The sequence below is a fragment of the Salvia splendens genome, chromosome 4, assembly GCF_004379255.2.
Source record: "Salvia splendens isolate huo1 chromosome 4, SspV2, whole genome shotgun sequence".
Lineage (NCBI taxonomy): Eukaryota > Viridiplantae > Streptophyta > Magnoliopsida > Lamiales > Lamiaceae > Salvia > Salvia splendens.
Window position 1 is genome coordinate 31,710,170 of NC_056035.1, and position 27,594 is coordinate 31,737,763.

Below are 27,594 nucleotides of genomic sequence, written 5' to 3' on the forward strand. Positions count from 1 at the left end.
ATATTTATAGAGTAAAAAAATTAATTAAAAATAAAAAAAATTAAAAAAAAAACAAAAAAAATGGTATTATTACCGTTAGAAAAAAAATTTTCTTTTATTTTTCTTTTATTTTTTTAAAATTCGATTTTTTTTAAAAATATTTATTGCGTCAGCACGTGACGACGCCCACTCGCGGGCCGGCGAGTGGGTGTCACGCACGACGCCGGGTCGGGCCACGTCGCCTAGGCGCGTGGCGAGACAGCCCGTCTCTTGGCTCGACGGGACGCGACGCGGGACGAGACGCGGGACGGTGCGGGACGGGACGGCGAGCTGCAACGCGTCCCGCCGGGGTCCCATCTCTCCCGGACGGGACTCGAGACGCCGACGAGACCCGTAGTGGATGGTCTAAGTGTTTTGTAACGGCCAATAATTATTTAATCATCACCCAGAATTGAATTCCCAACACTGGAGTGTAGAGAGAGGGAGACTGCCGATTCACTGTAAGCTATAGCTGATTCAAAGGAAGCTTCTCTCTCTCACACACACACAAATCTCAGTTTGAATTAGATTCAGGACGGATTCGATTGCTTTTTGTTTGCGAAAATAAGCAGCAAAAGGGAAGAGGAGAGAAACGAGAAGATAATTAGGGGTCTCATGAAGCTCCCTCATAATCGCCGATGCATTAACTGCAACAGCTTGGTATACTTTTTCTATTAATTTTCTCGAGCTTCTGCTAATTCCTTCATTAACGCTATTAATTAATTGTGCGAAGGGGGATTGTTGTAATGTTTAGCTTATATCATTGTGAGGTGCAGGGTCCTCAATATGTATGCACAAACTTGTGTCATTAAAAAGTGTGCCAGCACCAGCGACTGGACCAGTTACTGAAGATGAAATTAGGGCTGTTCTACTGCCTAAGGCCATCCGCAATGGGCGGACGATGGCACGCCCGATGGCGCGCATCGTCCGCGCCATCGATCGTCCGCGCCCATTGCGGATACGGACGATAGGTCGCGGACGATCGTCGCGGCCGATACTAAGGGCGCGGAGGATGGCGCGCCCGATGCCTATCGTCCGCGCCATCGTCCGCCCCATTGTGGCGTACACGGACGATGGCTGCGGACGATAGGCATCGGGCGCGCCATCGTCCTCCCCATTGTGGCGTACACGGACGATAGGTCGCGGACGATGGCACGCGGTTTGGTTGTTTTATAAATAGAGTTCATTCGTTTTACATTTCATTTCACAATTTCACTTTCGAAACTTACATTTACATAATTACTACGAAATGGCTTCAAGTCCAAATAGTCCTATGTTTAGTGGAGATGCGCGTTGGCCGGGTACAGAACCCGGCCAATATCGTTCGTTCGACACCAACGCCCAATACGATCCCGATTTCAGTACGGACTCGTATGGGTTGTCGGACATGGAGCCGTCTCCAACCCGACCAGTCGCCCCCTCCCGACGTGACGCCGCAGCGGCCGATCCCGACCCCGCCGCGACCGCTTCCGCCCCAGCCAAAAAGAAGCGGAACCGGCAGCGGGCGCAGAAGTTGCCGCCTCCCGGTGATTGCGATGAGTACGCCCCCGGTCGTACAAACTACACCGACGAGGAAACTCTCATTTTGGCCCGGTGTTGGGTAGATATATCGGAAGATCCGATATTCGCGAACAACCAGAGGCAGTTCGCGTACTGGGAGCGCATCGCCGACCTCTACAATGCGGCCAAGCCGCCGAACGCGTACAAGCGCAAGCGTGAGCAACTCCGCAAGCACTGGGATCAAGTGAAGAAGCAAGTGAACTTGTACGCGGCGGAGTTCGAGAAGTGCGCGCGGGCACAGGGGAGCGGCGAGAGCTGGGAAGACGTGCGTGCTAAAGCGATATTGTCGTACCGGTCGATGTTCGGCGAGTTCAAGCACGAGGCCATCTGGACGCTTTTGAGGGACAAGCAGAAATTCCAAGGTGGAATTCTGCACACTAGTGCGCCAAAGAGGATGAAGACCACCGAAGTTGGTGGTTACACGAGCAGCGGCAGCGGCAATCAACCGGTTGACCTCAACCGGTTGTACGTGGACGACAGCGGTTCCGGCACACCGATGTCCTCCCGACGTCCTCCCGGCGTCAAGGCTGCGAAGGCCAAAGGGAAGGCGGCCGCGACCTCATCCTCGACCGCTGCAACCCCACCTCCGCTCCCGGAAATGCTCCCGCCCCAGGCAGCCGAAGTGTATTCGTCGTTGGCGACAGCGTCGATGGCGAGGACGTTGTTAGTTGAAAACATTTAAATCAATTAAACAAATAAATAAAATGATGATGTGGCGCGCCATAGGGCGCGCCTTAGGGCGCGCCTTAGGGCGCCCCACTGCAGGTGGGGAGGTAGGAGGATAAAACTGCTGACGTGGCGCGCCTTAGGGCGCGCCTTAGGGCGCCCCATTGCTAATGCCCTAAGACGCCAGTGACCACTAAGAGTGTCCACAATGGTGGCCCTTGAAGGCCACCATTTGTGGCCCGACTACCATTCGTGGCTCTCATGTGGCTTCCGTAATGGTAAAGTCAACAAAACTATCAAAAATAACAAGGGCCACCAAATGTGGCCCTCTTTAAAAAAATTAATTTGTTTATTTTTTTTAATATTATTTTTTAATTTAAGTTTAATAAATTTTATTAGTTTTAAATTTATGATATTTATAAATTTAATTAAAGTAAAATAATGTGGATTGTAAATTAGAAAATTCACAACCTAGAAAAAATGTAACAATAACTTCGTTGTATTATATTGAAATAGGAAAATTATACACCTGAACCGCTGCGCCAAACACGTCGCTATATGGACGAAGAGATTTTTCGACATTCTGAATCGCCGACGGAAAACTTCTGACGGATAACGGGCGTTGTCGTTGAAGTAGTCCTCCATCAACCTGCGGTCTGCCCCGACATGATCACGATCGAAAAACGCCGATGATGGAATGGCCGGCCAACTGCCTCCGCCGCCTCCGCCGCCTCTTCTGCCTCTTCCGCTTCACGTTGCACCGCCGCAACAAGGTTTTGGAACTCTAGATCTACCGCTTGTTGGAATTGTTCATCGTCGGAATCCATAATTACAAGGTTAAATTGAAGTTGGAAGGGAAGATTGGAGGAAAATGAGAGTAAAATGGAGTTGGAAAATGGAGTGGAAATGTAGTATATTTATAACAAAATTTCGAAAATTAAAAAAAAATATATAATAATTTTCCGCGGCCCTTGCAATGGGAGGGCCGCGGCTCACACGGCTCAGCCGCGTGAAGGCCGCGGCCGTGGCTCAGCCACGGTTCTCGCCTCACCGCCCCGGCTCTCGGCCTTTGCAATGGGGGGCCGCGCGCCGAGCCGCGGGCCGCGGCTCCCCCATTGTGGACACTCTAAGGATCTTCTGGTTAAATTCAGATCCAGACTGAAGACGAAAGAGGTCAGTCATCTCGTTTTATGTTTTTTTTTGCAGTTCCTACTACTTTGAAAACATAAATTGTTTGAAAGTCGTTGGCTTATTAAATGTTATGCAAGAATCTGCCATTTCCTACATTTCCAGCTTATCATCAATTCAAATAAAACTCACTGTTCATGCTTCTCCATGCATAACCAGAACAAATTTACGAAAAGTATTAGTATATTACTTGGTACAACTGTACAAACAGGTTGATGGGAAAAAAAAGGTGGAAGATAAAATTTAAATTGAATATTTTTTGCTTTCTTTGTTAAAAAAAACCTTTGTTTGAATTCGGTCAAAGTAAACAGAAGAGTTCCATTTCCTATTGATTAATTCAGTGGGAAATGGTACTGGGGTATTATATTTTGAAATGCAAGGGTTTGTTGTTTTGAGAGAAACGAAGCTGCTTTTCTTTCTCTCATGGCCTACCACCTATGAATATATAAGATCGCAGTTCCCTAATTGAATATAGCCCTTAAGAGTTTCCCCCGTGAGGCGGACACTCCAATAGCTCCACTTTTTTTTTTGTCCACAGCCCTAATTTTTTTGTTCAAAGCCCCAAAAATTTGTTTCCGCCACTATAGTGGACACTTCCAATAGCCTCAAGCTTTTTTTCATTTATGTTAATTCAATTATAATTAAATTTATCGGACTATACGTACTTAGAAGAAAACGGCTATACGTGAAGAAATTAAAATTAAACACTAAATCGCGGCCTCCGCCTCCTCCGCCAAGCGCACGGCATCTTCCTGGGCGGCCTGGTGTTGCACCTCTTGAATCAGAGAATTTCACGCGTCATTCCACAAATTGTCCATTTCAGTCCGCAAATTCTAGTGAGAGAAAGTTTGAGTTATAAAAAAAATATTTTCGCATCTGGACCGGCGCGCCGGGCACCGCCCCACTATAGTCGGCGTGCCAATTCGCCATGTCCGCCCCGGACCGGCGCGTCCTCACCCCGAAGATGCCGGATGACCGTCCGCCCCGGAAATGTCGTCCGCCTCGGGGCGGATGTGCTCCCCACTATAGATAGCCTCGGGATCGCCCCCGTCGGGGCTATAGGCGTACGAGTGTCCACTATAAGGCGGACACCCCAATAGCAATGCCCCCTTTTTTGTCCACAACCCCAGTTTTTTTGTCCATAGCCCCAAAAATTTATTTCCGCCACTATGGTGGACACTTCCAATAGCCCCAATCTTTTTTTCATTTATGTTAATTCAATTATAATTAAATTTATCGGGCTATACGTAATTAGAAGAAAACGGCCATACGTGAAGAAATTAAAATTAAACACTAAATTCTCGTCGTATTAAAGTACAAGAAAAATTATACAACGAAAATTTAATCTAATGCAAATCACAAAAGTGTTCACACTGCGCCGCCTCCTCTACGTGCCCAAACTTCTTCAATCAAATCGGCCTAGAGTGTGGTATGTGTTGTGGTCCTGCGCATATCAGTAAAACGTTGGATCAAATATTCATTGCTCCGTGGTACGCCCATCTGGATCGGCGCGGAGGCAACACCGTGACTTGTACTAATGCCCTCTTCCGGTGCCCAGCGCTCTGCCGCAAATCCTTCATCTTCTATTATCATATTATGCAATATGATACATGCTAGCATAATATCCGCGACATCATCTTCGTGCCAAACTCGTGTCGGGCACTGTATAATGACTTACCGCGATTGGAGGACACCAAAAGCCCGCTCAACATCCTTCCTAGCACCCTCTTGTTTGCGCGCAAAATATTGTTTCTTCGGTCCAACCGGTTGGCGAATTGTCTTGACGAATACGGGCCACCGCGGATATATCCCATCTGCCAAATAGTATCCCCTACTGTACTGCGTGCCGTTGGCTACGAAGCTGATTTCTGGACCCTCCCCCTGGCATTCATCGTTGAAGAGCGGCGATGACTGAAGAACATTAATGTCTTTGTTTGAACCTGCCACACCGAAATAAGCATGACAGATCCGCAAACGGTAGTCAGCCACGGCTTCCAGAATCATCGACGGATGTTTGCTTTTGAATCTAGTTGTGAACTGGCCTTTCCAGGCCACAGAGCAGTTCCTCCACTCCCAATGCATGCAATCGATGTTTTCTAACATTCCTGGGAACCCGTGGATCAAACCGTTCATATCTAGCAGTGTCTGACACTCATCAAGGGTGGGCTTCCGTAGGAACTCCCCACCGAAAATTTCCCGGATCCCTTTACAAAACTGCCTAAGCACCGTTAGGCTAGTCGTCTCACCCATCTGTAGGTATTCATCGAACATATCGGCTGGTCCAGCGTAGCAAGCTGCCGGATTACAGCGGTGCACTTCTGATGCGTAGACAGCCCGATCCGGCCAGCGCAATCACGCCGGAGGGTGAAGCACCGGTAACGCTCCGCCAAATTCGTCGCTATAAGGTTGAAGAGCCGTTGCGACATTCTGAATCGCCGGCGAAAAATCTCGGGTGGATAACGGGGGTTATCCATAAATTAATCAGCCATTAGACGGTGGTGCGCACCGAGGTGGTCTCGTTGGATGGTCCGCCGATGAGTAATCGCACGAGGGATCGCGGCCTCCGCCAAGCGCGCCACATCCTCATGGGCGGCCTAGTGTTGCACCTCTTGAATCAGAGAATTCCACGCGTCATTCCACAAATTGTTCATTTCAGTCCACAAATTCTAGTGAGAGAAAGTTTGAGTGATGAAGAGTTGGAATGGTGTGAAAATAATGAATGGAATGAGATGTATTTATAGGTGAATTAAATTGAATTAAAAAAATTATTTTCGCATCTGGACCGGCGCGCCGGGCACCACCCCACTATAGCCGGCGCGCCTATTCACCGCGTCCGCCCAAAACCGGCGCGTCCTCACCCCGAAGACGCCGGATGACCGTCCGCCCCGAAAATGTCATCCGCCTCGGGGCGGACGTGCTCCCCACTATAGATAGCCCCGGGATCGCCCCGCCGGGGCTATAGGCGCGGCGGTCCCATAGTGGATACCCTTAATCCCTTGTGAATAGAGCATTCATTCTTCAGTTCAAACTTCGTAATGGCTCAATGTATAGATAGAAAGCCCTATGATGGTAAACTCCCGATTTTTCTGCTTAGACAGTGAGAGGCACTGTTAACTACATATTCAAAATTAGCATTAAATAATGTCCTACCTTAGATGATATGCCTCTCTGAGCTCTCTCATGGGCTGTGAATTCTTGGTTCTAAGTATTTGCTTCCATCTCGCCCTCATGTTATAGTCATTGCTACTACCTTTTCATGTGGCCTATCGTGTTTTTATCATGGGAAATTGTCATTACTGTATTGTGGTATTTCATTAAATTTAAATCTCTGATCAGGCTTGCAAGTTATAGGGAGTCTGAACTCTGAACAAAGAGGTCTTGGCACGGACGGAACCAGAACTTTCGATAAGCCGGTGCTAAAATTATAAAAAAATAAAGTATATATATACTTTAAATATAATTTCTTATTCTTACCTCCTTTATTTATTTTAAAAATTTATAAAATGATGAAAACACAATTTGAGAATTTCAAATACAAAAATTCGTATATATTTTTATAAGAAATAATATTCATTCAAATTAAAAATTTTAGTAAATTTTGGCCAGTCATTTCATTATATTTAAAATTATAATATTAAATTATAAACTTTCAAATTTTCACAATTATATCATCCAATTATAAAATGTTGTCTTTTGAAAACATTTAAAAGTTAAACGATGGTCTTTTATTAAAATAAGAAAAAAAACAAAAAAAAGAAAAAGTATATAGTCTAATAAAAATTAAAAAATCATGATTTCATATTCTACTTTTAAATAATTAACTAGATTAACTTTTTACTAACATTTTATATACTAACATAGATACACATAAAATTGTAACATTATGGAGATGTGTAAAATAATTTGTTACGTAAAACTCATAGTATTATACTATAAATAAAAAGAAGATTAGCATATACGTACTCCGCATATAAATAAAAAGAAGCAAACTTGATTATATCATTATATCTACTATTCTCAAATATCTCGAAACAAGGATTTATAGTTGTAGGATTATATAATATAAAAAAACAATAGAAGTAGTAGTATATGAATAGATTGTGGACCCCACATAGCTGGATTCATTATTACTTTCTATTTCTCTCCCTTCTCTCTTTCGTCTTCTTCTCCCTTTCTCCTCTCCTTCATCCTTTCATCTTTATGTAAAAAAATGTAAAAGGTGCAACGTGCAGACAGTGGCGGATCCAGGATCCGGAAATGGAGGGGGCGGAATATATAGTATTAGCTTGGTTTAGTGCGGACATGGCTATTTTTTTTGTTATTCGGGGCGACGCCGGAGGCAAACGGAGGGGGCGGACATGGTAAAATTACATCCCGATAAGGGAAAAATAGTCGCACGGAGGGGGCGACCGCCCCCTCCTGCCCCCCTAGATCCGCCACTGCACGTACAGACAACCATGGTGGAAGTACTGGACCAGCACCGGCACCGGCCAAGCCCACGCTAGAGCGGTGGCTTGGCCCATGCCTAGGTCCGTCCCTGGGTGTTGGACTTACGCCGAGCCATATAGTTACAGATAGGGGTGGCAAATCGTGCGTATTGTGTCGTTATCGTGTCGACACGATAACGACACGACAAACACGAGCACGACCCGTTAAGAAAACTCCAAACACGAACACGAACCCATTAGCGTGAAAAATCTATTTTCACGCTAATACTAAGTGCTCTATGCTCCATCTGACTAAACCTAATTTAAAATTTAAAATAAAAATAATAATAATAATATTATAATATATTAATATCATTTCTTAATGTGTAACACAAACACGAAATGAAATTTTCGTCTCATTATCGTGTCGTCACGATAAGGACACGAACCCAATAAGCTTTGACACAAACTCATTAATTTCGTGCGGGTTCATGTCGTGTCGTGCCAAAAATTGTCAGCCCTAGTTATAGATATTTAACGCTTCTTTCGTAGAAGCATCAGAAACGTAGCTCTTGTCGCCTCATTTCTGTACTACTGATGTGATGCAGCCTTGGCTATGATTACCCTATGTTTTTCAGCATTTTTTTGAAAATATTAACTCTGGCCAAGTTTGTATGGGTGCAGGAAAAGGATGCATTTTCAGGTATAATAAAAAGGATATCAAAGATCCAAAAGACCAATGGTGCAACAAACTACGTAGTTCTAATTCTTGGTTCAGGAAATTTGTTTCTGAACACGAATTTTCCAGGTTCGTTTCCAGTTTCTGAACACGAGATAATTTGGCGTAACGTCTTAACTAGAGATTCGTTTCCAGTTTCTGAACACAAATTTTCCAGGTTCTGTACATGATTTCTAATTCTTGGTTCCTCTGCCAAAAACTGGTGTCCCATTTCCATGCTGTTTCTTTATTTCTTAGTTCCAATGCGTTTTCATGATGTTTTGTTGATTCTGATCCAGATACATATTTAAATATATGAATTGAACATAAATCTTCAAACTTCTTAAGTTAAGTTATAGGTGTATGAATCCAACAAACAGTACATTGATATTGTTTTATTTATTTAACACTTTAAATTTGTACACAAAATGTCGGCCAATTTCAAGCCCAATCTAGGCCCGAATTCTCAAAAACTTAGCTAAAGCTACATATTCCCCAAGAACTCTATCATCAACCATGTGCTCCAACAACTCTGGCACGACCAACAACATAAATGTAATCACGGCAAATACAAATATCAAAGGCCCAACTACTCTTTGAGGCAGTCTCAATGTAGCTTTTATTTTCTTCTTTATTGTGCTCTCTATCACAACACAAATTCCTTGAAAAATGAAGAAAGTTGGCAAGTCCCATCCAAACCTCACACGGTCCATATAGTAAAAGACGATCTCATGCATGAAGTCCGACACAATAAACGTGACCACCGAGGCTGAGATTGCAGCCCATTGTCGGCCTAATATCCGGCTCGTGCCGTTCAGGAAGGGAAAAAATATAGTGGATTTTAAACAACTCGAGGCAACACGGTTCCACCTACAGCCCCAAAAGTCTTGCAGTGATGTCGAGAGGTAAGGATGATCGAACGGGTGGTCGGTGTCAATCCCTATTAAAGATCGAGCGGTGACTGCGAATGCCCCTAGTGTTATTTCTAATGCTAGATAAGAATAAATGCATATTAAGAATGAATTTAACATCTGAGGAATCATGTGCTTGGAATACTCCACTTTTGTTAAGAGCAAGAAAAGAAACACCTTTATAGGATAGTGTGTGAGGTCATTGGGCTGATTGGGCTTTGTTAGGCCGGTGGGCTTTTGGTGGAGCTTAATGGAAAAACAAAAAATGGTTACAAAATAGAGGAGAGAGAAGGGATGGATTGGAGAGTGGGTCAGTGTCAAAGACCAATTGTAGAAGCTTGAATGGGGTTAGCAATGTTACAAAAAATGCAATTGGAATATTGCAAATGAGAGCCTTTAAATAGAGTGGAAGAATGTAGAGAAGGTATAGCACATGTAAGAACAACAAGAATCTTATTATACCTATTCTGACCAATTTAGTTATGACATAGCAGTAGCATGATGAAAGAACAATTGTGAACAATACCATGATTAAATTGTTTATCTCTTCCTTCATATCTATCTCCATCTCTCTGTGTGTGTGTGTGTGTGTGTGTGTGTGTGTGTGTGTGTGTTAGATAGGATGTCTATGTTTTTAAGAAGCAGAATGAAGGTAAACTTGAGCTATTTGTGATCTGAAATATAGGTACATGTAAAAGAAGTCATGCAATGTTTGAGAGCCCTAATTTTGTGTATGTTTATTGGTATGCTACCTAACCATTGGGTAAATGACAAACTAAATATTTCTATATGAATATTTTCTATTTCAGTCCTGCTTTATTATAATATTACACAGTATTAATAGTTTGTATCAAATTTCTGTAGTTTATACTAGACGAAAAAGTTGGAAAAGTTGGGGAGATACAAAGCGTGTGAATTTCTCATTTTTTCAACTCACCCTAATCATTTCAAATATCTGAAATAGAAAATATTCATACAGAAATAGTATAGAAAATAAAAACAATTACAAAGTTGTGATTCACATGATATTGTCCCTTAACAGAGACACGTTATTGATGTAAATACAGTCTCTATAAAGACTGTATTTAAAATGAGCCCAACATAGAAATAACACTTAGCAAATTTTTAAAATGCATAATTTACAAAACATCATACATTAATTTCTCCTAACATACCAAATCTAGCTCAAGAAAACCACAATGTGTATCTTGAATCACCTCCTCCTTTGTGCTGTTGTTCTATTTCTTCTCTTCATCTCCTTAGTATCATATCCAACGCCAAGAAAAAAATTCACTAACCATTTTGGCCTTCCATATCTTATAATTATGTAACCAATTCCAATTCCAACTACAAATCCACATCCATACCCCATCACCACACTTCGCCAACCAAATCCATCAATAAATCCATCCTCATCACCATCTTCTTCTTCAGGAAATAATGGTTTTTCATCACTCCCCTCACATGTTTTCGTCAATGGAAATCCACATAATCCTACATTTCCCACATATGACTCATTATCAAATGTAGAAAGTTGGGTAGAATGTGGTATTTGTCCTTCAAGATTATTCATCGAAAGGTTTAACTTCGCAATAAATGTCAATCTTGCCAATTGACTCGGAATTTCTCCATTTAGTTTGTTTGAAGACAGGTCCAATGACTCGAGCAAACTCATACCTCCAAAAGATGGCGGTATGTGTCCCGTGAGGGTATTGTGAGACAAATTCAAGTATCTAAGTGAGTATAGATTCCCTAGAGAAGGTGGTATGCTCCCAGAGAATCTGTTGGAGGACAAATCGATAGTTGTAAATGTTGTCAACAATCGCTCCAATAGTTGCTCCAATCCTTTCACCGTGAGCTTCAACTCCATAAATCTTAGATACCAATACATTTCATCATCGGTCCGATTTTCCTTAGCATCTATCATACCTCGAAAATTCTTGAAATATCTATCGGGCAGAGAACCAACAAACGCATTTTGTGATACATCCAAGACTTGCAACTTTGGAAATGATTGCTCAGTGTTTGAAGCCACCAACATTGTACCATTGAACTTATTTGACGCCAAGATGAGGGTGCGAAGTTGAGGGAGTGTTTCCATCCAAAAGGGAAATGCACCTCGTATTTCATTACCACCAATGTCGATGCCCCGAAGACCCATGCAATTGCCTAGGGTTTGGGGTAGTGTTCCTTCCAATTTGTTTCCATTCAAATTGATTGACTCAAGACTGCAACCCTTTGTGAATGTTGATGGGATGAGGCCAGAAAGTTTATTTGCATTTAAATGGAGGAGCAATAGAGATGTGCTCAAGTTCCCAACACATTTTGGAATTGACCCTTCAAAATGATTGTTTCCTAATTGGAGAACTAAAAGCGATCTCAAGTTGCAAATGGATGATGGGATCTCTTGGGTTAATTTGTTTTGAGAGAGTACTAAATAACTCAGCTTCCACAAATTCCCAATGGTAAAAGGTAATGGTCCTAAAAATTGATTTTGTTTAGGGATCAAGAATAACATATAGCAGTAGATATTGAGACACAAAGAAAGTGAGAATATGATACCATTTAAATTGTTGTCGAAAAGCCACATTTGATTAAGGGCTGTCAGGTTTCCAATTTCCATGGGCAATGGTCCACTAATATTGTTGGTTGCAATATTGAGTACATCCAAGTTACTTAGATGGCCAATTTCTTTTGGAATACTACCTGGAGTATAATAGTGACACACCAATTTTAAAAACGGGAACATATAAGATTAAATAAGTTAATTAATGTAATTAACTTTGTAATCCAATAATATAGAAAGAGATATGAAACTATACCGCTGAAATTATTGTTGTTGAGCCATATATGGCGAAGGAGGGGTAAGTTTCCAATCTCTTTTGGAATAGGACCTGCATGAATATGAAATTTTGATAATCTAATTGGAATAATGATAGTACTGTAATATTATAAAAAAAATAAACTGAATGAAGTAAAATTTTGTAACATCGACTATTTTACACACAGATGATCAATGTGCGTTACTAAATAATATTACTCCCTCCGTTCGCTATTAAATATTTCTTTTTTTTTTTTGGTCCGTCCGTCAATAAATATATCATTTCATTTTTACTCTCTTTGCTAAGTGGACCTTACATTTCACTAACACATTTCACTCACATATTATTATAAAATCAATATACAAAAGTAGGACCACCTTCCACTGATTTTATTCTCCACTTTCTTTCATATATGCAAATAATTTCTTAAAACTCGCAATTATCAAAATTGAGACATTTATTGGCGGACACGGGGAGTAAATACTCTACTAAATTTAATAAATCTCATTCGCATGTGTCAATTATCTGTATATGCAGTAAAACATGTGTCATGCATGCTCACGGGAAAATTTATGTCAGGTATCAGGTACCTGCTACCTGCGGAGCATCGGATCTAGTAAGAAATTATATGATACCCGCTACCTGTTTTGATACCCCTAACCGTTCTATTTTGCATGTAACAATGAAAGAGAATATCATACCGCTTAGTTCATTATTATAAAGCAATAAGTAGGAAAGAGATGTCATGTTTCCAATTTCCTTTGGTATCGATCCAGTAATTAGAAAATTTTCTTTCAACTGGAGCTCCCATAAATTAACAAGACGACCCAGCTCTATTGGTATAGTACCTGCAAGAAATTCAAAAATGTTGACACAAAATTAAAGTATATATTATGCACGCTTCTACTATTGCTTTTTTTCCTAGATTTAATCCATCATTGATTATGTTAAGGAAAAAGTGAAGCATTCATGTTGACACAAAATTAAACGACCTAACGAGATCTAATAGCAATAAAGGATCCGTACCACTTAATGCATTATTGCCAAGGTATATACCAATCATATTTGTCAAGTTCCCAAGTTCTCTTGGCACTAAACCAGTAATGTTATTGCAACACATGCTCAATCGCTCGAAATCAGGAAGATCACCTATCTCTTTTGGAATTTTACCTGTAGGCCAATCATAAACTTACCTCAATTTATTCACCAACAAGGATATTTATATTCTATAAGTATTAAGTAGAGTATACATACCGTTTGACGGTTTCATATATCTAGACTATAATTGTTAAAAGAATAAGTTGGGTTAACTCATACCAGTTAGACTATTTTCTTCAAGGCCTAATCTTCGAAGGGATGTCATGTTTCTAATGTCTCGTGATAATGATCCAGTCAAATTATTCAACGTAAAGTCAAAATACAACAATGAAGTCATGCTGTACAAGGTTCCGGGTATAGGGCCTGAGAACTCGTTGACTCTCATGCTCAAACCTAGTAAGTTGGTAAGATAACCGATTTCGTTTGGAATATTACCTGCAATTTGTAAAATTGCATTAAATCAAAATGCAATCACACATATATATTTGTTCGACTACGATTTGAAATTGGAAATTGAAAATTGAAAAAAGTTAAAATATTAGTAAACTAAAATGTCTCTTCAGAAACAGCATAAGTTTCGACCTTCTATTCTTTTTTTTTTATATATAATCTAAATGCTCAAGTCAAAACAATGACGAGCCAAAGAGTACAACAGAAAAGTCTGGCAACAAACCAAAAAACAAAGACAAACAAAACAAGAGCTAAACACCACAAAAGGAAAAGCGCTACCAAAACAAAGAGGTTCCTGTAAAACGCATCCCACGCAGCACACTCATACAAGAGGAAAGAGTAGCACACAAGCAGAGAGAAGGCAAGGAAAACGAACCGGAACACACACCCAAGTCATGCCCAAAAGAGCAAGTGAGCACCTCTTTGCATCTTCTATGGTCACAATGACTTTGAAGTATCGTCCATGCTATTAGTCAAGAGATCCTTAACATGGAGCTTTTATGTTTCAAGTTGTATTTTTATCTATTATTAAGCATTTTTCTACATTTTTAGGTTCATATCCATTATAGACCTTATGAAAAGAGTTTCAAACATTTCTTACAACATCAACTAAAAGCCTTTAGAAAGTGATGCATAATTAGAAATCCCAAATGCAAAGAATTATGTATTAAACTACATTTTAATACCACCAAAAAATTTATGTAGTGATGTTTTAGCGAGCATTAGTGACACTTTTTGGTGTTAGCTAGCACCAAAAGTGCTCTCTAAACACCATTTTTTTTGTAATGATAATTATAAATCCTAAATGCAAAGTATGGAAATAAGGATACTTCAAAATAATTAATGAAATGATAATAAAAAAACGACCATTTCAATAATAATCAAGCCAAAAATGTTACTTAAATCAATAAATTGCATTACGGAAATTATAAAATGACAAAATTGACCCAATTATATATATATACTGATATACAACATGCATGCAACCAAAGTAGTCATTTAAGCAAACAAGTTGAAAGTGATGTAGCTGTAAAACCTCACCACTAAAGTTGTTGGCACCAAGGTCCAATGTTTGAAGCATTGTCAAGTTCCCAATCTCTTTAGGAATATTACCTGCTTGTAAAATTGAATAAAATCAAAATCCAATTATATGCATAAATATATATATCCGGTTAGAGAACTGTTCAGCTATATGAGCGTGTAATCAATTTTCCTTAATTACTACATCCTCTTTCTTGTCATTAATTCTCTCGTCTTTAATTTTTCTATTATTTCTGTTGTTCAGCAATTCCGTCTTTCTTTCAAGTGTGGTCTCTGTTAATATTCTCCCTAACCATATCTTCTCCTCGCCGTTGCAGCACAACGCATCTCATGGTTTTTATACTCTAAATTGTGATACAGAATGGGTTACACTCCTTATTCTAAATTCTGATCCTACTTAAATTGGAAAGTTAATGTTGTTGTGATACAGAATGGGTTAAACTCCTTATGCTACTGCAGCAAAAAAGTATTTCATCGTATGTGAAAAAATAAACTATTTTACTTTGTCATTTCAATAAATTCATGATTAAAATTCTTAATTAATTTTTCTTTTTATTTTGAATAGGTGGACCTTACATTCAACTAGTAAATCATGGCGCTCATGTTCTAAAATAAAATCAATATATAAAAGGTGGGATCATATATTATATTGTACTAACTTTTTTCTTCACATAGTCAAATAATTTTTAAAATTCATGCTGAGTCAAAACAGAATTATAAATGGCAAGCAAAGTAAATAATCATTATTTAAGCTTTAAAGTACCAAATTGAAACTAATCTAGATCAAGATGGAAAAAGATCTTACCACTGAATTTGTTGTCACCAAAGCTTAGAAACTGAAGTAGTGAAATGTTCCCAATTTGTGTAGGCACGTGCCCACCAAAATTGTTGCCATACAAGGAAAGATACTCAAGTTTCGAACATTGCCCCAAACTCAACGGTATCTCTCCATACAACTTATTGTAAGAGATACGAAGCCTCTTGAGTTCATGAAGACTCTGTTTACATATATTATTTGGGAGACTACTTGATAAACTATTATTTCGTAATACCAAGACTTGCAAGGGTGAGATATCGAAGATGGAGGAAGGGATTGGGCCATGAAAGGAATTGTCGCTTATATCTAAAGAAATAAGAAAAGAAAGATTTCCGATTTCTGGTGGAATGGTGCCCACAAGTCCCATGGACGATATATTCAACCGAGTCACTCTGTTATAAAGAGAATCACAAGTAACTCCCACCCAAGTGCATACATTGGCTTCAGAGGTCCAATTTTTCATAAGTATATTTTGGGGGTTTGGGGTTATGTGGGATTTCAAGGCAAGAAGAGAAGAACGGTCTGTGTTGATATTGGTATCTGCTGTGATAGAAGCTAGAGAAAGAAGAAGGAGGAGGGGGAGTGGAAGAAGGGTATCTTGGGAAGGTTTCTCCATTTGGCTTTATTTCTATAATGCTTATTCTGAAGTTCTGCACTACTATTATATACTACTCCTTTCGCACTTTTTTTCTGTTGTAAATTAAGGATTGAGTAATAAATTTAATTAAATTAGTATTTAAATACTACTCATAAAAAAAGAGTATTTAATTATTTTAATATCTTAATTTTTACTTAAAATAGAAAAAGTAGAAATCGATTGAAATAGAAAAGAGCGAGTAGTACGGAAAATAGTATCGTAAGTTGTGGAATATAAATAGTTATTGGAAAATATCTATTGTTCAAATAAAATTGAACATAAATTTTATTGAAATTAAACCGCCATTGATTGCAAGTGGGGCACGACACCTATATATAGGCTTAGAAGAATTGGTCTTTTCAAAAAGTATTTGACAAAATAAAAAAAAAATTATAATTTACAGTTTCTTTTCAAGTTCCACAATCAGTTTACAAAAAGAATCCTTTATATTTCCTCTTTGGTTGGTCGAATATTCAAGCCTAACGCGCACATAATTATTACTGATAAATTCCGGTAAAAGAAATGATTAACTTGCTTTTTATTGTTAGCCGTTAAACTCAAGCAAAAGAAACTAACATATGGATTACGTCATTTACGTGTCTAAAAACGAATTTATTATTACCATTAATGTTATATGAAGACTTCGTAAGTCAAGTGGTGAGCATTAATTTCTATTGAGTAACGTCGTTGTGAAGTGGTGGTAGTAGTTGTGGAATAATTTCATTTATGTCTTTTTAAATACAAAGAAGACTTGGTCTAACATTTCGCTTCTGAATATCTATATCAGTTTACACACAATTTTCACTACATTTCATGTCTTCGGTCTTCCTAATTCACAACTCTATCTCTTCAATTTTGATTCCAGTCTCTTGAATTCACAAATTTTGTACTCCTATTTTTTATTTATAAACTCGAATATCTAAATATTTCAGTCATATGGAGTATGAGTTATTGGGAACATTTTTTTTATAAGGACATCCACAATGACTTTCGCCCAGCCATAGTTCAGCCATAGCTTAGCCACAAACTTCTCCTGCCACATCATCAGCACTAAAAATCCTCCTGATGATGTCCTTAAACATAATATGTCCTTAAAAATAGCCTTAATTAGTTTCAGCCCCAGTCCAATGTTAAATTATAAAATAAATTACATAGATTATTACTATACCAATACGATATTAAACACTATAATTTGGGTGGTGCACCGTGATGTTGGGTGTCTTGGTTTACTCCGAAGTTAGATCCAGCTTCATCTTCATCGTCAGCCAAATTATTTGTTACTTCATCGTCATTAGCGATTTGATAGGGTCCTCGATCTAGCAAATCTCGCTGAAGATCATCTTCAATATTTTAGCGTATCTTTTATTTTAGTTAGTTATCTTTATTTATTCTCCATATCTTTTGTAATCTTTTATTTTAATTATCTTGCTTAATTAGCAAGATAGGCTTAGGATTAGAATTCTATAAATTATAGAATTCTCTAGTATTTTGATTCATTGAGAAATAAAGTTAAAACTTATTCTCATTCCCGGTTCTGGCGGAAATCGCCTCCTAGCACCTCAACTAGGGTTTATCTTGTTCTTCGTTTCGTTACAAATCGTTGGTGCTCTAGTCCGTTAGATCAAGGGTCTATCACGATTCCATATTATGCATAAGGATACATGTGTAAATGGAATAAACAATAAAATAGAAATGGTAAATGATGAGAATGAATTATACTAATATTTATAAATAAAATACTAATATACTCCCTCCGTCCATGATTAAATCTCTTATATTTGACAGGCATAGTTTTAAAAAAGAGTGAACTACCTCAAAAGTCCCTAACGTTTCCAGTTGTGACACTGCAGGCCACTAACAAAAAAAATATCGCCATACAACCCCAACCTAAAACATAATCACATATCGTATATTTGTAGCCATTTTCGGACCAAAATGCCCAAATGCCTTTAGGGGCATTTTAGTCAACTTACCTTTAACCTGGGGACCTACACTGCAGACCTCAACTGGTGTTGCAGACCTACCCTCTGTAATCGCACAGTTCATAACTCATTTCATTTCTCACACTTCAACTTTCCCTTCCCGACGATATATACAAATTGTAAGTCACAAAATCGCACATTTTCATTTCCCCATTTTCATTCCTGCACTTATTCCTGTCCCTGAGTTTGAAATCGCAATTTAGGTAAGTTCTTCCATTGTGACCGGTAAAATGTAGGATGGTTTGTGTGAGTTCCTGCAGCTGATTTTGGTTGTGTTCAATTTAGGGTGTTTTCAACCCTATCGCTGAGTTTGACATCGCAATTTAGGTAAGTCCTTCCACTGTGACCGGTAAAATGTAGGATGTTTTTTGTGAGTTCCTGCGGTTGATTTTGGTTGTGTTCAATTTAGGGCGAGTTCCGGTAAAATTAAGGGTGTTTTCATCCCTATCGCTGAGTTTCACATCGTAATTTAGATAATTTAGGATGTTTTTTTTTGTGACCGGTTAAATGTAGGATGCTTTTTGTGAGTTCTTGCGGTTGTGTCATTCCAATTTAGAGTTTAGAGTTTATGTCCCTCGTTCCAATTTTTGGGCTGTGTCATTCCTGTTCTTGGGGATTCGTTTGACAAATAATAGCATATGAGTTATGATTATGAAAACATTTTTGGTTTTAATTTTCAATTCAGGTCTCTGTTGCAATGTCTTCTTCTAGTTCTCAATCTTTCGGGTTAAGTTTCAATTGGGATTGGCCTCGTCCACAGATTGTGAACTGTAAGCATGATCTTGAGGCTGATCTAGTGATATCTAGGATGGCTGCTAATCCTGGTCGACGTTACTATCGTTATCCAATATGGAAGGAAGATGACTGCAGATTCTTTCGTTGGTTTGATGCGGGTCTATCGCCAGGCCAAGACACTTACTTTCAAAGAATCAAGCTCGAACGAGACAGGATTGAAGAACAACTCCGATGCAAGAATACTGAGGTGTGTTCTTGAAGATAAATTGTGCTTGAAAAGTGATGAATGTGAAGAGCTGAAGTTAAAACTGAGCATGGAGACCGAGGAGTAAGTACGCCTTAATGTAGAAATTATTAAAACCACCAAAATGTGTCGAAATATGAAGACTATAATATTGTTGTTATGTGTTATAATTATTTTCCTAATATAATGGTAACACTTTTCTTCTCCAATCAATAAGAGGAGCTTTTTCAGTACTAAACGTTTGAAGTTTCACTGCATTTATAAGGGGTAGGTAAATAAGAGACACTTTAATTGTTGTACACGAATGAAGTTTTACAGTCACGCATGAAGTTCCCGAATGAAGTTTGAAGTTTCACCGCACTTACAGTCACGAATGAAGTTCCCGAATGAATTTTTATAATAACGACTTAAGTACCCAGCTTTTGGTGAAATGCTTTGGGAAATAACACCCTACATTCAAAGTGAAAATGGGCAATACTCAATTAATAACAACCGACGTACAAGACTTTTTGTGAAATAACATCCTACGTATAAAGTTAAAATATGCAGTACTCAATTAATAACATATGTATAGGTAGTTATCAAAACAGAAGAATGGCCTTCTCCCATAAAGGATACATAAAAGTATAGTACAAAAATACAGACAAAAAGTGCAGTTAACTACAAATACATACAAGAGCCTTCCCATAAAGCATAGACAAAAACATAGAGCCTTCCCATAAAGCATAATGTTTGTCACAGCGATTATTCAATCCTGATCCCCGCGACGGCCACAGCGTTGCGGCTGAGCCCTGGTGCAACGGGTTCTAGCCCTTGTACTAGTGGGATTGGTCTACAACAAACAACAAACCGATCAAATTGACTACCAATGGTTAGGAAATGAAAAGTGAAAAATTGATACCGAATACTACCTCTTGGTTTGGCCGCGTAGACCGACGTGTGCTAGCCCTTGTACCAGTGGGATTGGTCTACAACAAACAACAAACCAGTCAAATTGACTACCAATGGTGAGGAAATGAAAAGTGAAAATTTGATACCGAATACTACCTCTTGGTTTGGCCGCGTAGACCGACGTGTGCTAGGTCGTCCCCCGACGAGGTAGATTGGTCTGTAACAAAGAAACCATTAAACTACAGGTCAACTAGTAGGGAATTCATATAATCGTAATGAAAGAGTACCTCTTGATTTTGAAACATGGTAGACGACTCAGCCCTGTCACCGCCATCCGTCGTGGGTACACGGGATCCCAGTCAGCGTCCATGATCTGGACAAGCAAGTAAATTCATGCATGTTCACTACATACTGGTCTGACGGTCCCGACACTTGGTACGAATCCTCTCCGTTCCATGTTGATCTCCAGGAAGAAGCCCTCACGTACAACTTATCCACGATCTCTTTGATAACGGGCGGCAGTGCGTGATCGTATGTCTTGATCCACTGGCCTCTTATCTGAATCCTCTCCATTTGACTCGTCCGGATCTCCTCTAACATGGTGATAATGGCCAACTCGCGAGGTATTGCTATCTTCGAATTAAAGGTCTCGCAGATATTGTTGAGGATAACATCACAACAAACATGTGAAGAGAAATATGTCTTCACCCATTTTTCTTTTGGAGCAACACCGAGTAGGTATTGATGCGCTTGGGGATATATAATCCGCAACGCATCCATCCTCTCCACGTACTGTTCGTGGGTTGTACTCGATGCAAGCTCCCACAATATTTCCTTAAAATTCTCCCTGATGAATCTCTTCTTGAAGTTGTTGTAGATGTGTTGAACACATAAGCGATGCTCACTCTGTGGGAAATCCTCAATGATGGCTTTTGCAAGACCCTACCAAATTCATGTAACACAACACTGATGTAAATCAAATAATGCTAATTCTACTCAAAGATTTCTCCTGATTTTTATATGAAAATCATCTATCAATTAATTATTGAAGTTTAATTATTATATATTAATTGGTATATTTTCATGTAGAGTGATTTACGTGTGGGTACAAAGCTTAAATTTTGGATGACTAAATTGAATTTTATTTGTTTTGGCAGCAAATTAGCAAGGGGGCCCATCAATTACTTGAAAATTTGAAAGAAGCCCAATATTTAAAAAATGTGGCATGACCTATTTGGAGGAGAAGAAAAAAACGTACATATAAAAAGGGGGACGCCACTTTTGAGAGAAAAAAGGGGAGAAATTAATTGGAGATATTGAAGGAGCTGCTTGAGGGAATTTGGAGAAATAGATTGGGAGCACTTGGCGTGAAGTGCTGGAGACTAATTTTGCAAAGAAGGGAACTTCAACAATTCATCATCCTCAACTTCTCCGAAATTGATCCATGGTTTCATTCAATATTGTTCTTCCTAGTTTAATTATGATAGGCTAAGAACTCCATTGTTGCACCAAACATGTTGTTAGACAAGTTAATTTCATGATTTATCCTATGTTCGTTTCTATCTCGTGTTCGTTATTACTTCTTATTTAATTCAATGAATTTATTACTTTAGGTGCATCTTTAGTGATAATTCTATAGTCTTGATTTAATGCCTCTTTAGCTTGAATTGGGATGGATTGTGGTGGTAATGAATTATCAATTGGAATTGTTTAGATGACGACTTGATAATGGATTTTGATCTTAATTGCAATTGTACTTTGAATCTCACGCTTCCGTAGGGTTCTTAGAATTATTGAATTTGGTTTAAAGAGTAAGTGTTTAGCTATTCTTTGACTAGTTGATGCTTAGCATGTTTAGTGCTTGCAGGTTGAATAATTTTAAATTGTCCCGAACGTATGAGATAGAATTGAATGCATAGGATTAATCTGTGTCTTGTTTACAAGTGTTTGGAGTAGCAATTGTCTCACTTGTGTTAATTTGAATTCAACTTTATTTTTCATTATTTTCAGAAAACAAACTTCAAACAAAAACCTTCATCTTTACTGTTATTTTTATTTATTTGGAGTTAAACGAACTTACCTTCCCTGTGGATTGACACCTTAAATTACTACACACGAAGTTGTACTCTTGCAGTGAAGTGGTAATATTAGAGATAATTTTGTGAACTTGAGTGCATATCTATTCTGATTTAAAAAGACCTAAAATTACACATCATTAGCACATGTATAAGTAACAACACAAAATCTATAACCACAAACGCACAATTAATCTATAGGGTTAAATCACAACTAAAGTATACACTTTTAACTGAAATCACAATTGCAATATACACTTTTAACTGAAATCACATTACTCGTACCTTTTTCTGATCAGACATGAAGACAAATCTTGAGGCATTCTCATGTATGTGAAGGTCCTCTGCTAGGTAGCCGAGGAACCATTTCCACTGATCATAGCTCTCAGCCTCAGTTACCGCCCACGCAATAGGCCACCAACCGTTGTTTGGATCAACTCCCATGGCCGTCATAAGTTGCCCGCGGTACATACCTCTCAAGAAACAGGAATCCAAGAAAATAATTGGACGGCAAAAATACATCCAGCCACTTTTCAACGGCCCGAGGAAACAGTAAAACCTCAAGAATCTCGGGCCGTCAGCTTCAGGATCCCTGAAGTTTTCATAGTGTATATGCACACTCGAACCAGGATGTGTCCGTTCCAATTCAGCTTTGTAGTCGAAGAGTCTCCGGTATTGGAGTCCGGCCTTGCCAAAGATACCTTCTAAGGCACTGTCTTTTGCGCGGTATGCCTTCATCCTACCAACTTTCAGGCCGAACTCCTCATCCACACACTGCCGTATAGATGCCAATGGAATGTGGGGATTCGCTTTGATTTTCTCCATGTAACGCTCAGTTAGCCACTTGGCCATGAGCCATCTCTGATCCAACACTTGCGAGCACGTGTGAGCATAATCTCTCTGCATATTCACTACCACATAATCGGTATTGTTGTGGGTTTCGATCTTTCTCGCATACACATACCATTCACATGCCTTGCCTCTACAAATGGCATGGAGTCTCTTGCCATCATTTTTGGATACATGGACATTTCGGCTGGTCATTATCGCGTACTGGCGAATGACCTGGTAGAAGAAATCTCGATCCTTAAAAATATCACCAGGCTTCCAAATGGGAAACTCATTGGTCAGCGTGAATGGGGGTGTACTTTATACCCTTCTTCTTTAACCCCTCAAAATCTTTTAGATCTTGCAGATCTTTGTAGTGGGGTTTGCATCCATCGAGTTCCTTTGTTCTACAACAGGGGAATACTTTCGCCATTTCTTGGACCCTCCACTGTCCTCACCATTCTACTGTCCAGACCCTTGTTGTTCGGTCCTCGCATCCGCATTCCGTTGCTGTTTCTCTTGTTGTTCCAGTTGTTGTTGACATAGGGACTCATAATAGGGTATAAATAGTTGTTCATCTCGACACATGTTTGCAAAAGAGATAAAATGGCCGACCACATCCTCATCTGTTAGGGTTTGTATACTAGAAATCACCTTTTCGAGCGATTGAATACTGTAAAACTCTAATTATTATTTTCCAATGAATGCAACAGATTATATTTGTCATGATGTTGTTATGATTTACATTTAATGAATGTTTATTGCATATTTAAATATATAAGCGAACATAACAAAGTCTAAGTCTTTGTTTAGTACACCGGTTGTGGGCTGCGCTCAATTTAAGGTACGCGGTCAGTCCTGAATAAAGAAAAATAATATTTTCACAACCTAGATAGGCCTAGACTACCTATCATGAAAGGTTGCAATGTCAGTCCGATTATTTCTAAGCCTTATTGAAATAAGATGACGTTGGTGTGGTATAGCACTGAATGGATCTAACAGCAAGACGAGTCTATCTACTGAAAGATGAGGTCTTGATAATTAATTTCTTAATCAATGTACGTTAGCATTGAGTATACGATATTGAGTATCTACTATTTTGACTTACCAAAGGTGCGGGTTTTTCGCACCCAACGATCCAGGTATATTTGGTAGTGGTAATCATTATCTGGCGGTGCTAGGATTGCTATTATGTTGAATCGTGCGCGAGGAGAGTCTCGTTTGATAACATCCACAAGAGGAGCTCGAAACAAGGTTTTATTATTCGGAACCTAGCTAGTTGGAGTTTGATTACTCTATGAATAATACATAAGAGTTTCTTGCTAAGTCCACTCTTGGAGATTAAAATATGTTAATTAATTAAGTCCATAGCAGGCATTGATTAATTAATTGATGTTTCTATCTTAAGGCCATCCACTACGCTGTCTCTATACCGTCCATTAAACCGTCTCTTAACTACTATTTGAGCACTATTTGAGGGCCCCACTGTCCTTTTTTCCTCCATCCCTTAACTAAGGGACGGAACCTGCAACGCCCCGTCTCTTAACCGTCTCTATACCGTCCCTTAATTACTATTCATTCAATTTCATTTAGAATTTTTTTTTCTATCCAATTCAATTTAAACAAACACACTTTATTAAAAACCACACTTTATTAAAAAACACACAAACTAAATAAACACACAAAATAAAAAAGACACAAAATAAAAAAACACACAAAATAAAAAAAAACTACTCCGCCGGCGAATCATCCTCTGGAGGCGGTCGAGGTTTAGGGAGTGTCGGAAGGTCAAGTTGTGCTGCCATAGCAACAATTCCGTTCCACCAGGCCGTGAATTGGGCGTACGAGAAGTGGGAAGTGTCCGCCATTGTGGCGGTCATGTACGCCACCATAAGTGTGTCCGAGCCTCCCCGCGAGCCCGAGGCCGGCTGGCTTGATTCGCCTCGGCCCTTCCTTGCTCTAGCCGCTTTCGCCGCCTTCGTCCCTTGCGGCCGACAACGCCCACGCGCAGATCCTCCAGCATCGCCGACCGTACCCGCAAACTCCCGTGATTCAGCCTCAGGTTGGCTGATGCCATCGGTGTCACCACCAGACGCACCACCAGACGAGTATTGGCCACTCGCCGTATGCTTCGTGCGCTTCGAGGTTGAGCCCGAGCTGGAGCGGAAACCTCCGGCCCACCGTTCCTCGTCCTTGACGGCCTGCCAAACATCAACAAATCTAAATTGATGACCCTCTTCCTGGTAATAGGCGTGCAAAGCGGACGTCAAATGTCGGTGGCCGTGGCGCCGCTTTGGTAGTGCGCCTCTTCAGTCGAGTAGATCCCGCAGAATTTTTTGATCTGTAGGTCGACTCGGTCAAAGTGAGAGCGGAGCATTTTAACTTTGCGCTTGCGGGAGCCTTTCGGCTTTATCTGGTGGTAGACCTCGCAGACCTTTTCCCAGAAACACTTCCGGGTTTGTTGATTCCCGATGATGGGATCGTACGAGACCGTGATCCAGGCGTTGTACATCGCCATCGTTTCGAAGTTGCTGTACGGATGCCGGCCAAGATCCTCTTCTTCTTCTTCCTCCTCGTCCTCGCCCGCATGGGGTTGTACACCGCCAATGCCACCTCCACCGCCTCGGCCACCTCCACCGCCAGTGCCACCTCCACCGCCAGTGCCACCTCCACCGCCTCGGCCACCTCCACCGCCAGTGCCACCGGGAAAATCCTCCCGGATCTGGGATAATCCCTGCGAATACCGCGTGGCGGAGGGACGGACATATGCATCAAGGTCAAAATTGGGTGGTTGGTACCCCCCCGGCGTCGCCGAACCCTGAGTCCCAGGGGTTGACGAACCGGAACCGCCCAATGTGTTGATCATGGTCTCCCAATCGCCGAACGCGTTGAGATCCCACCCGCCGGAGCCGGAACCGCCGTAGTTGCCGTCGCCGTCGCCGGACATCTTGAGTTGGTTTATGAAAATTTGAGAGAAAATTTAGATGATAGGAATAATAGATGTGTAGTTGTGTGTGAAATGAGGATGAGTTTAGGAGTATTTATAGAGTAAAAAAATTTATAAAAAATCAAAAAAATTATAAAATAAAACAAAAAACGGTATTATTACCGTTACAATTTTTTTTTTATTTAAATTCAATTTTTTTTAAAAAAAATATTTATTGCGTCAGCACGTGACGACGCCCACTGGCGGGCCGACGAGTGGGCGTCACGCACGACGCCGGGTAGCTCCACGTCGCCTCGGCGCGTGGCGAGACAGCCCGTCTCGTGGCTCGCCGGGACGAGACGCGGGACGAGACGCGGGATGAGACGGGACGAGATGGAGGCTGCAATGCGTCGCGCCGGCGTCCCGTCTCGCCGGGACGAGACGCGAGACGTCGGCGAGACCAGTAGTGGATGGTCTAAGCACGGAAAATGAATTACACACATAAAAGGAAACCTGAAATACTTGTAATTTCGGATTTGGAAAGGCAGTGCAATATTACTTCTGTAGTGGCTGCTTGTAATATTCCAATATAAGCTTGTATTAAATTATGGGTTCAATTTAATTATTAAAAAGCTATTGGGTGGTGAGGCCATGTCCAAATTCTTCCTTAGATCCCTGACTGAGCCCAATATGTGACTTAATATAAATAGGAGAATAAAGGAGACAGAAAATACACTTGTGCACATACACAATTTTCGTCCCCCCTCATCCTAGAGAGAGAAACAAAATTTGCTCTCCTTCCGTGAGCTGGTTTCTGTCTTCGTTATTTAAGTCCTAGTACAATGGTGAGATTTGCCCACACAAATATCAGTCTACAGTCCGGGACACCAGTCAGAAGATCCGAGGTCGAGTTCTCAAGATCTTCACGTGGAGAAGACGCAAGTCATCTTCGATTCTTAAGTGAATCAACAAACGTAAATTGGCTAACTTCGTAGTAAGCATGTTTTGGGAATTGTTTGTGCTAAAGCATGTTTAAAATTCAAGTTATGAGCATGATACATGTAATAATTACGCGAATAGAATTTATCTAAATAATCAGCTAAATAGATCAGTATTATATGATCCGTTAGAATCGAACGCTTCCGCTGCTAACCCCTTCAATTGGTATCAGAGCTAGTCTTTGGCTCTGATTATTTGGATTTAAATTTTGTGAAATTCATATATGCATGTGTTATTTGATTGCGAAGCATGTTCTTGGTGTTTTGTTTATTTATTATGCATGTTGAACTCAAGAACAATCGAATCAAAGAACTTGAATTTTTTGATCGTACGAGACGTGCGATCCGTCGGTGCTTGTACCGACACGGATCGCGCCACGTGCAATCAGGAATAGGGTTGTCGATTGAGTGGGAGCCAAGGGTTCATGGTCACGGGGCGACACGCAGACGACCAAGGGCTTGTGCGCGCCGCCAATCGAGACCAAACCCTAGGTGGCGCCTACACCAGGATCTACGCGACGGGCTGGCACGACGTGGTGGTTCGCCCGAGAACCACCGAGAC

The 27,594-nt window shown here is 40.2% G+C and overlaps 2 protein-coding genes across 3 annotated transcripts; both read right to left on the reverse strand.

Annotated features, from left to right (window-relative positions):
* Window positions 1–10,440: 10,440 nt before the first annotated feature.
* On the reverse strand, window positions 10,441–16,331 carry LOC121799454 (receptor-like protein 43). Of its 2 annotated transcripts, XM_042198832.1 has the most exons (8): window positions 15,705–16,331; window positions 14,900–14,971; window positions 13,628–13,843; window positions 13,337–13,480; window positions 13,012–13,158; window positions 12,311–12,382; window positions 12,051–12,194; window positions 10,441–11,969 (listed from the first exon to the last, which is right to left on the reverse strand). In XM_042198832.1, exons 1-8 carry the CDS (start codon window positions 16,177–16,179, stop codon window positions 10,702–10,704), a joined length of 2,538 nt encoding a protein of 845 aa, XP_042054766.1. In that variant the 5' UTR covers window positions 16,180–16,331; the 3' UTR covers window positions 10,441–10,701. The 2 variants fall into 2 exon arrangements, with proteins under 2 accessions (XP_042054766.1, XP_042054765.1); XM_042198831.1 differs by having other exon boundaries at window positions 10,441–12,194.
* Window positions 16,332–20,058: 3,727 nt separating this feature from the next.
* On the reverse strand, window positions 20,059–23,324 carry LOC121800969. Its single transcript, XM_042200455.1, has 4 exons — window positions 22,566–23,324; window positions 20,618–21,147; window positions 20,226–20,282; window positions 20,059–20,146 (listed from the first exon to the last, which is right to left on the reverse strand). Exons 1-4 carry the CDS (start codon window positions 23,322–23,324, stop codon window positions 20,059–20,061), a joined length of 1,434 nt encoding a protein of 477 aa, XP_042056389.1.
* Between the last annotated feature and the right edge of the window lie 4,270 nt (window positions 23,325–27,594).

Bases quoted from the DNA above. Each gene is read 5' to 3' on its own strand.
- LOC121799454 (XM_042198831.1), bottom strand. From the start codon at position 16,179: ATGAAAAATTGGACCTCTGAAGCCAATGTATGCACTTGGGTGGGAGTT. The intron at 13,844-14,899 runs GTGAGGTTTTAC...TACAAATTGCAG, and splicing joins TGGTGCCAACAACTTTAGTG to GTAATATTCCAAACGAAATC. The intron at 12,383-13,011 runs GTATGATATTCT...ATATTCATGCAG, and splicing joins TTATAATAATGAACTAAGCG to GTCCTATTCCAAAAGAGATT.
- LOC121800969 (XM_042200455.1), bottom strand. From the start codon at position 23,324: ATGACCAGCCGAAATGTCCATGTATCCAAAAATGATGGCAAGAGACTC. The intron at 21,148-22,565 runs GTACGAGTAATG...TGAATTTGGTAG, and splicing joins TCATGTCTGATCAGAAAAAG to GGTCTTGCAAAAGCCATCAT. The intron at 20,283-20,617 runs GTATGTAGTGAA...TGTTTGTTGTAG, and splicing joins GTGTCGGGACCGTCAGACCA to ACCAATCCCACTGGTACAAG.